This window comes from Chinchilla lanigera, unplaced genomic scaffold (assembly GCF_000276665.1).
Source record: "Chinchilla lanigera isolate Chin_1 unplaced genomic scaffold, ChiLan1.0 scaffold00094, whole genome shotgun sequence".
Classification (NCBI taxonomy): Eukaryota; Metazoa; Chordata; class Mammalia; order Rodentia; family Chinchillidae; genus Chinchilla; species Chinchilla lanigera.
In genome coordinates, this window is record NW_004955495.1 from 5,072,867 (window position 1) to 5,082,738 (window position 9,872).

Below are 9,872 nucleotides of genomic sequence, written 5' to 3' on the forward strand. Positions count from 1 at the left end.
GATTACAGGAGTGCACCACCAGGCCCGGCTCCCTCAGTTTTTAACTGTTTTACCAAAATGCCGCTACCTCAGACCTTGGCCGCCTTCCTGAAACTACACACACCACGTACACCACTCTTGCCTACACCTTGCTTCTCGGTACTTTAGGCCACCATCCAATAAGTGTTCTACTTAAGATAGTATTTGCCTCCCACCCCCACCCCCCGCAGTGTTGATGGAACCCAGGGTCCGGAGCATGCTAGGCAAGTGCTCACCACTGAGCTACACCTCTGCCTCTGTCTTATTTTCTGCTTCCCTCAGACAATTTAATGTTTTTGCAACCCACTGTGCATGTATAATTATGTCAGCATTAAACTTGAAAAAAAATTACAGCCAGTGGTGGCACACGCCTGTAATCCCAGCACTGTGGGAGGCTGAGGCAGAAGGATGGCAAAATTTGAGTCCAGTCTGGGCACCTGAGCGACTCAATGAGGCACTTTCTCAAAATAAAAAATAAGGACTGAGGATGTAACTTAGTGCTTGTGTTCAATGACCAGTACCGGAAAAGCAAAAGTAAAAGTGCCTGGCTGGTCCTCAGCACCCTTCCACTATTCATTAAATGGAAGAACGATGAAATAACGGGTCATTTCCTGTTTTAAATCCCTGCTTACCGAGCTCTGGCCACGGCCCTCAAACTCATTGGCCACGCCCAGATACTTAGCCACGCTCCCTGAATACTGCGCATGCCAAGACCCAAGCTTGGTTTAAGCGGCATAAACCATTTTCACTGATCGTTTCGAATGGGGACGCCGGTGGAACTTTTCTTCTGATGGAAAAGCTGAAGTTGACCTTTCTCTTCTCTAAAGAGTGTCTCTGGACATGTGCTTATGTGTGGATTTCAGCCTATGTCTTTGGTCTTGACTGAGGCTTCGGGGCATTCCCACCGCCGCGGGCGCCTTGACTGGATCCCCCCGCGGCAGCATTGGTGCTGTCTGGCCTGGTCACATGGGAGGCAAGATGGCGGCCTCCAGGGCGCGCTGCGAGCGTCGCGGCTGGTGAAACGCAGGCGGCGGTGCCGGGAAGGTAGGTTGGGCGTCTCGGGGGCTCCGCAGGGCGTTCCGGCGGCGGAGGGCACGGTGCGGTGCCGGGTTCTAGCGGGCGGGCGTAGAGAGGGCGCCCCCCAGGGGCATCCGGTTTCCAGATTCGTTGGCCAGGCGTTGCAGAGGTCCCGAGTCCCTGCGTTCTCTTCCCCCGAGCCGTGGGGGTCTCTTAGCTCCAGGGATCCGTGGGGAGCCGGATAAGAGGTTCCCTGTTCGGTGGCCTCCTCGTCAGCGTTGGAGAACCTTGTGAGGGACCCAGGGAATAGGGGCTCTATGGAGAAGAATCTTGAGGCGTCTCGTTCCCGGAAGGGTGTCTTAGGGGGTCCCAAAGAGCCAGTCGTCCCCGGGCCATCCTGAGCGCCCCTCGCCGCACACAGACCTTGAGCATCCCGTTTCAGAGGGGTCCCTTGCGACCAGCCGGAGCCTAGTTTGAGGACATCTTTGTGTTGGAGATGCTTGATGTAAGTGGTGTGTAAGAGCGGGAGAGGTTTGCAGGGTCTTTTATCCATCTGCACCTACTTCATTTCATTTTTTTCTAGTACTGAGGATTGAATTCAAGGCCTTTGACCTGAGCTGCATCCCAGGCCCTTTTTATCTGAGAGAAGATCACGCTAAATTTCTGGGTTGCCTGGATTGACCTCAAACTTGGGATCCTCCTGCCTCAGCCTCACACAGTGCTGGGATAACCAGTGTGTGCCGCCTCGGCCAGTTCTCTAAGATGTCTTGAGAGAGGCCCGGCACAGACTGCAAGCTAGGCCTCCCAGGCCCTGCCTGCCCTGAGTCAAGTGGATGCCCAACCGGTAGAACAAGGGCACAGGTCCCAGTGTTCCTAGAGTCCCACCAGCTCACACACTCCTGCCTGCTCTGATCTCTGCTGATCCTTCCGAGGTGTGAAGTGTGACCCGCCTATGTCGGCCACCAGAGGCGGCGACAGTCATTAAACCAGGGAGCCATCACCTGCGGCTGGAAACAAGCCGGCTGAGGTGCGCCGCCTTTGAGAAGCACGTGCCAGGTTCTCAGCTGCTCTGGAGGCCAGATGGGGGTCCTTTCTCGTAGTAGGCCTGTGTCGGTTCATCTCGCTTCATCCAGGCAACAAATCACTTGTGGTTTCGGGTTGTGCTCTGGATCCCTGATTCCCCGCACCCTTGCTAATAAGCAAGCCTGCCTCAGTTTCCTCACCTGTAAAACAGGCACAGTCCAAATTCCATCCCGTGAGGTGCCTGGGACATAGCAAATGACACGTAGAAGTCAGGTGCTGTGGAGTTTTTGTTCTTGTTGAGGACATACTGTGTGTGCGTGTTTGTGCTGAGTGCTGGGGACGCAGTGGTGGCCCGTAATAATCTCAGTCTCCACCTTCACAGTTCTGTTCTCTTGAGGGGAAAGATGAACCTTAAGTAGCTGGGCCGGTAGTGCACATCCATCATCCCGCCCTGGGAGGCTGAGGGAGGAGGATTGCAAGTTCAAGCCAAGCCTGGGTACCTTCTGGGCTACGCAAGACTCTAGCTCAGCATTTTAAAAAATATTTTTAAAAGGGCTGAGGATGTAGCTCAGTGTGAACTCCCTGTGTTCCATCCCCAGAACCACACACAGAAATAATTTTTTTTAAAAAAACAGTCATAAGTAAGCCAATAAATGCCCATATGCTGTCTGGGGATGGTTAATACTTTGAAGAAAAATTGTGATCAGAGATGGTTTCTCTAGGAGGTGGCATTTGAGAGCCAGGGAAGTGAGAGCTCCAGCCGTAGGGCACTTTGATTTGCTTTTGTTGTTCTTTTGACACGGAACCTGGCTGTTTCCTTCAGGCTGACCTTGAACTCACTATGTAGCCCAAGCTGAACTCGGAGCTATCAACCTGCCTCAGCCTTGTGCGTGCTAGGACGACAGGTGTGTGCCACCATGCCTTGCTCATAAGTGCATTTTAGGAGGACTGTTTGTCATGTCAAGAATACACTGCGCAAAGGCCCTGGGGCAGGACCTTTGGGACTGTCCAGGAGCTTGAAGCAGTGAGGAGCCATAAGAGCGTTTTAAGCTGGGCAGTGCCATGGTCCAGCTTGCACTCAGAGAGTCCGGGACAGGTCATCATTGAAGCTCTGTACACATTGCTTCATACTCAGTAGCTTTAAACATTGCCGCGCACCGCCCCCCAGACTGCTTTGACTGTGTGTGGGGAAGACAGGTGAGGGCCGCGTCCCACCTTTCATGGAGCTGCTGACAGGAGGGCTCAGCTCCTGGCCGCAAGCTCCGTCATATCTCTAGTGTTCTCGTCACACAGGTTGGTCCTGTCTGGAGTGGGAGGGCACAGTTAGTACCAAGGCACGAGTACCTGGAGGTGGCTAACTGGGGACATCTTGGGAATCAGCCACCATGATCCCAGGGCTGCCGTGAGGAGAACAGCGGAGGTCATGGATGACAGGACAGAGATTCAGACGGAGGCCCAGAGCAGGCAGGCAGCTTGTGGAAAGCTGCACAGCAGGTGGGCAAGTCAGAGCTGGACTGTCAACCCAGATGCAGGCCTAGATCCTGTGAATAATCAGAGAGGGCGAAGGAGGTCTCTAGCCCCGCTTCACTTTGCATTTTTAAATCTTTTACGTTTTTGCCGCACTGGGGGTACAACCCGAGGCCTTCACCCTGAGCTGCATTCCCAGCCCCGTTTAAAAATTTTCCCAGCCCCAGCTTGTCATTTTAGCGCTGTACGTTCTTGTGCTGCAGGCTCTCCAGGTTTAGCTGCGGAGCACCCAGACTGTGAACACGCGGGCACCATGGTGACCGAGCGGGAGGTGGAGGCCATCGGGCAGACGCTGGTGGACTCCGGGCAGCCCCTGCAGGCCCGCTTCCGGGCCCTCTTCACGCTGCGTGGGCTCGGTGGGCCCGACGCCATCGCCTGGATCAGCCGGGCCTTTGGGGACGACTCAGCCCTGCTGAAGCACGAGCTGGCTTACTGCCTGGGCCAGATGCAGGACCCCCGCGCCATCCCTGTGCTGGTGGACGTGCTGCGGGACACGCGCCAGGAGCCCATGGTGCGCCATGAGGCAGGTGAGTGCCCAGGCCTTGCGCCTGCCCACTGGTGTCCTGGATACCCCGCCCACAGCCCCTGAAGGTGATAGTCCTCAGGGGCAGCCGGCTCACTCTCCTGTAAAGAATAGAATAGTGAAGACTTTCAGCTCTGTTTTACAGGCAGCATCTGCTGCAGGGACTCTTAAACGTCACTGTCAGTGGCACTTATCCGTCATCCCAGCTACCATGGGAGGCTGAGGCAGGAAGATTGCGGGTTTGAGCCCAGCCTGAACAACTTAGCAAGACCCTGCCTCACATAGCCCAGGCCACAGGGCCTTGGCACGTACCACTCCTCTTGCTTTTTTTTTTTTTTTTTTCCTGCTCTTGCTTAAGGTTGCCTTGATCTGCTGACTCCCCTCCCTCATATCCCAGCTTAAAATCTGCAGTGAGGGCTCCATGAGGGAGTAGAGCTCTTTGTTCCCTGTGGCACTAGGTATAGTGACACCGGCTCTGTCCAAGGGGTACTGTTTGGGGTGAGCTGTTTTGCTGGTCACTGCAAACTTGGAAAGTTCCTGGTCAAGTCCAGGTTCTACAGAAAGATTCAGATTGGTCCACTTTGCAGTCTGTATGTGTTGTTGCTCCAATCAGCCTTGGCCAGGGATGGGGTGACAGCTGATGAATGGCTCCCATGAGGTAGTGGGCGTTCCCCACTCATCTAGCCGGAGCTCTGGTTTGCTCTTTTCAGGGGAGGCCCTCGGCGCTATCGGGAACCCAGAAGTTCTGGAGCTCCTGAAGCAGTACTCTGCTGACCCCGTGGTTGAGGTAAGGAGGTCCTTAGCATTCATCTCTGGTTGCCAGGGCAACCACTTACCCCAGGCTGTTCCAATGTTAAGGAAGGAGGGAGCAAGTGGGGGAGTGCATCTCCTCGCACTCTATCCTGGCCCTCCCTCTGCTGTCCCTCCTCAGCCACTGGGCCCCTTTAGAGGTCTCTCTCCTGCCTCAACAATTCTCATTTTTTCTTCTTTTTGGTGGATTGAACCCAGGACATTTACACTGAGCTGCTGCATCCCTAGCCCTTTATTATTTTTTTAGACAAATCCATACCAAGTTGCCCAGGCTGGGCTCAAACTTTCAATCCTCATGCCTCAGCCTTTCAGAGTGTAGGGATGACAGGCATGCGCCATCATATCTGGTCCAGCTCATTAAGTCAGCCTTTAGTTTTTGTTTTGTTTTGTTTTGTTTTGTTTTGTTTTTGTTTTTGTCTTTTTGAGACCGGGTGTCGCTATGCAGTTCGGCTGGCCTTGAGCGCACTCTGTAGCCCAGGCTGGTCTCGAACTCCCAACGATCCTCCTGCCTCAGCCTCCCAAGTGCTGGGATTACAGGCATGCACCACCACGCCCGGCTTAAGTCAGCCTTTGAAAGTACACCCATAGGGGCTGGGGATTTAGCTCAGCGGCAAAAGCGCCTGCCTCGCAAGCGCAAGGTCGTGAGTTCGGTTCCCGGTACCGGAGAAAAACCAAGGAAAAAAAAAAAAAAAAAAGAAAGTACATCTATAAGTGGATTTTAATGCACTCCAGATTGTGCAGGCATCAATGCCAGCTATCTCATCACTTCAAAAAGAAGCCCCGGGGCCAGGGATGTAGCTCAGTGGCACAAGCCCCTCCCTGGCAAGCGCAAAATCCTGAGTTCAATCCCCAGTCTCCCCCCCCAAAAAAAAGACGAAAAGAAGCCCCAGCCCCGGGCACCCACGGTCCACTTCCTGCCTCTTGTTGCCTGTCCTGGGCGTTTCCTGTTGATGGAGCCCACGCTGTGTGTCCTTCTGTGTCCGACGTCTCTCCCTGAATACAGCATCCTCAAGGTCCATCCACACTGGCAAGGGTCACAGCCTCGCTCCTTTTCCTGGCCAAGTAGTATTCCAGCACGTAGGTGGAATGTTCTGTGTATCCATTCTTCCATCTGTGGACACTTTTCCTGTCTCCACTTTGGGCCATTGTGAATGGTATTGCTATGGAGGGTCTGTGTGAAGCTGAGGCCCCTGGATCGGTTCCCTGCTCAAAGCCCTGGTGGCCTTTCATCCCCTGGGACTGAATCCATATCCCAGCACAGCCTGGCCACGCCCCCTCCTCTGGCCGATCAGCCTAACTCCCTTGTGCCCTGCCCTGCAGGTGGCAGAGACCTGCCAGCTAGCCGTGCAGCGGCTGGAGTGGCTACAGCAGCACCCTGGGGAGCTGGCGGCCTCGGGTCCCTACCTCTCGGTAGACCCTGCGCCTCCAGCCGAGGAGGGCGACGTGGGGCGGCTGCGGGAGGTGCTGCTGGACGAGGCCCGGCCTCTCTTCGACCGGTACCGCGCCATGTTCGCGCTGCGCAACGCAGGTGGAGAGGAGGCCGCCCTGGCGCTGGCCGAGGGTGAGGAAGGGCCCTGGGGGGTGCCAAGGCCCAGTGGTGGGCGCCACTTCCCCCCTCCTCCTGCCCCTGCCCCAGCTTCCCTTGTCCCCTGGGCCCGGCCCCTGCCCGCCCGCCTGACGCGCTCTCTCCCCGCAGGCCTGCGCTGCGGCAGCGCGCTGTTCCGCCACGAGGTGGGCTACGTGCTGGGCCAGCTGCAGCACGAGGCCGCGGTGCCACAGCTGGCCGCCGCCCTGGCCCAGCGCGCCGAGAGCCCCATGGTGCGGCACGAATGTGCCGAGGCCCTGGGCGCCATCGCCCGGCCCGCCTGCCTGGCTGCGCTGCGGGCGCACGCCGCCGACCCCGAGCGCGTGGTGCGCGAGAGCTGCGAGGTGGCGCTGGACATGTACGAGTACGAGCGCGGGCCGGCCTTCCAGTACGCGGATGGGCTGGAGCGGCTGCGGCCCCCGCCCTAGGCCTGCCGCCGGGCTCCTCAGGGCTGCCTCCCCCCGGGACTTCGGCACTAAACTGGGTCAGCGTTAAGTGGATGTCGTCTCCAGCCCTGCGCGTGGGCGTGGACCTTGCCGGGCGGGCGGGCCGAGGTGGGTGCCCTGCCTGCAGACCCTGCGCGGCCTGGGATCTTGCGTCCTGAACGCCGGAGTGGGCCGGAGGCTCCCCAGGGCCTAGCATGCAGCAGGCAGACCTGGAGGGGTTTGGGGTGCGCAGTCCGGGACGGGGCGTTCTGGGGGTGAGGATGTTGGGGGACCCCAGGGGCAGGAGCGGGGCACTTGGGAAGTATTGGGGTGACAGTGGCTCAGCTTCCACCAGGAACAGGGAACAGGGTTTGGAGGTCCCTTATCCCCTTCACCCTTTGGGGCCCAAGCAGGACGGGGAGGTGGCCTCCGGGTGGGCTGGGCTAGGGGCTCTTGCGGGTCCCAGGGCACTACCCAGATGGAATATTAAATTATTTTTGCTGAGCAATGACTCCTGTGAGTGTGGGGGTTTGGGGCTGCCCGCCAGGACCTTTGATACACCTGTCTAGCAGGGCATTTGGAGCCACAGATGGGCCCCACCAGCTTAGGGCACAATCTGCCAAGATAGCCCCATAAGGGGGCCCTGGGGGAGCAGCGCACCAGCCCAGGTCTCCAGGCCCTCGTCCCCCAGATCTGATGGGGGCCCAGGGGAAGGGGTTTTATGTCATCCAAGAGCAAGGCTTGTCATCTGGGTTCCCGCGGTTCCTCCATGCGCGGCTGGGGGCAGCCGTGCACATCTGGCAGGCATCCTGCAATGCCCAGACCCCTACAGTAGCATGAGGCGGCCCAGATGTTGAGAACCTCCCAGGGAGAGATTGTGTATGGCCCCAGACCCAGAGGAAAGCTGCCAGGTTCAGAATCACACCTGCCCACGTCTGTCGCGTTCCCGTGCACGTGTCCAGTTGCTCTCAGCCTTCCCATTGGGCGCTGGTCTTGTCCATCTGACACCTGTTAGCCAATGAACGGGGTGGGCGTGACCAGCAGCCCTACCTAGAAAGTAGGCGGCTTTCCACCTGCAGCGTCTCCGCCGTGTGGGTCCTGGATACCTTGCTGAAAAGTTCGGTGCGGCTCTCGGCTCAGTTACAACTAGAACATGCAGTGCACACTAGCACGGTCACACCCCAGGTTGTGCCTCCTAGGCCTGCTCAGTCACTGGTCCCCTCACGCCACAGCCTGACCTCCCCGCGGTACCCACCAGAGGGCGCCCGTGAGACTGCTCCCTGCAGCCTCTGGGCCCTGCACGGCTGCCCCGCCCCATCCCCTCCCTTCCCGCAGCTCTCCCTCTGCTCCAGCCACAGGTCTCCTCGCTGCCTCTGTACTGTGCCAGGTTCCCTGCTGCCCCGGGGCCTCTGCACGGCCGCGTCCTCCCCCTAACTGCTTCACCCCGCTCCTTCCATGGCTCGCTTCCTTCCTCCTTGAGCCTCTGCTCAAATATCACCTTAGCAAGGACTTGGCCGACCTTCTTGGACTCTAGTTCCTCCCCACCGCCCATTCAGCACTTTCTAACTAACAGGTCACTCTTAAGGTTCCATTTTTTCCTGTGATCCATCTCCCTGCCACAACGCCAGCTGCATATGGGCAAGGGACTCAGGTCAGATGTGATCACCACTGGAAAGAGGTGCACAGAGGCAGTCTGCGTTTATTGCATACTAAGTGCAGGAATGAATAGAAGGAGCCAACTATGGGGCAGTCTGGCAGTATCAGGAGCAGCCACAGCAAGTGCAAAGGCCCTGCGGTTAGATGTATGCGCAGTCACAGCTGGAGCCAAGCCAGGGAGGAGGCAGTGGGCGGAAGTGATTTGCACCATGATTAATCTAGGCAGATGGTGTGGGGGGGGACTGCCTCAATCCTCTTAGTTCAAAGCCCCTAATACTTCCGCTGCATGGGTCACCTCCGGCCCTCTGCTCAAGGCGGCCGCCATGCCAGGGCTGATGGGTGAGGAGGCCGAGGGCTGGAGCCCGGGCCCACCCATGTATGAGGAGTACCAGCCACCGCCGCTGGACGCCATTCGCCTGCCCCGGTACGTGCTCTACCTGCTGATGGCCACGTTTGTGGTGGTGGCAGTGGCCTATGCCATCGTGGGACACCTCATCAAAGACCTCGCCCACGACCTGGCCGGTGAGTGCTGCCCTCCACACGTGGCCGGGGAAGGGATTCCAGGGGCCTCTTCTGGACAGGGAGGGGTGGGGACCCGGGGGCAGCAAAGGGTGAGGGACCCTCACAGCTGTCCCTGCTGCAGACTGGGCTTTTGGCCCGAAGCTGGACCAAGAGGACACCCCGCGGGAGCTGCGTGCCAGCCTGGCCGGCGAGGACCTGGAGGAGCTGGACCTGCAGCTGGCCCTGGCCTGGCGGGGCGATGAGGACACCGGCGGGGGTGGTGAGGGGGCCCCCTTGGAAGCCCCCATCCAGGACCCCCGCCGCCCCTCCATCACCTTCAGGGACCCTCCGGTCCAGAGCTCCTGGAGGCTGGGCTAAGCTGGGCTCGGGCTGTGTAGACAAACTCTTACGTCTCCGGCCTCTTCTGCAGAGAGACGAGCATGCCACTCTCCCAGCCCCAGCCGCGCTGTGGGCGGTCTGTAAAGAGACACTAAGACATCTTTAAAAATTAGGTCATCCACCTTCTTTTTTCTTTGTGGCACCGGGGATTGATCCCAGGGCCTTTACAGTGAGCTCTGTCCCCAGCCCTTATTTTGAGATGAAGTCTCACTAAATCACCAAGTTCCAGGGTGGGCTGGAACTAAAGATCCTCCTGCCTCAGCCTCCCAGAGTGCTGGGATGACAGGTGTGCGCCACCACGCCCAGCTCCAAGCTTTTCCTAGTCCCTGCTCCCGCGCTAAGTAAGCCCACGTTGTGTGTGATCTCACTGAGTCCTCCCACGTAGGAC

General features: G+C 58.1%; 1 protein-coding gene across 3 annotated transcripts; it reads left to right on the forward strand.

The window, feature by feature from the left end:
• Window positions 1-927: 927 nt before the first annotated feature.
• Dohh (deoxyhypusine hydroxylase/monooxygenase) lies at window positions 928-7,432 on the forward strand. Of its 3 annotated transcripts, XM_013505247.1 has the most exons (6): window positions 981-1,062; window positions 1,619-2,062; window positions 3,789-4,112; window positions 4,819-4,895; window positions 6,239-6,479; window positions 6,615-7,432. In XM_013505247.1, exons 3-6 carry the CDS (start codon window positions 3,839-3,841, stop codon window positions 6,929-6,931), a joined length of 909 nt encoding a protein of 302 aa, XP_013360701.1. In that variant the 5' UTR covers window positions 981-1,062; window positions 1,619-2,062; window positions 3,789-3,838; the 3' UTR covers window positions 6,932-7,432. The 3 variants fall into 3 exon arrangements, with proteins under 3 accessions (XP_005405893.2, XP_013360701.1, XP_013360702.1); XM_005405836.2 differs by lacking the exon at window positions 1,619-2,062 and having other exon boundaries at window positions 928-1,062; XM_013505248.1 differs by lacking the exons at window positions 981-1,062; window positions 1,619-2,062 and adding an exon at window positions 2,927-2,963.
• Window positions 7,433-9,872: the final 2,440 nt, after the last annotated feature.

Bases quoted from the DNA above. Each gene is read 5' to 3' on its own strand.
- Dohh (XM_005405836.2), top strand. From the start codon at position 3,839: ATGGTGACCGAGCGGGAGGTGGAGGCCATCGGGCAGACGCTGGTGGAC. The intron at 4,113-4,818 runs GTGAGTGCCCAG...TGCTCTTTTCAG, and splicing joins CATGGTGCGCCATGAGGCAG to GGGAGGCCCTCGGCGCTATC. The intron at 4,896-6,238 runs GTAAGGAGGTCC...CCTGCCCTGCAG, and splicing joins CTGCTGACCCCGTGGTTGAG to GTGGCAGAGACCTGCCAGCT.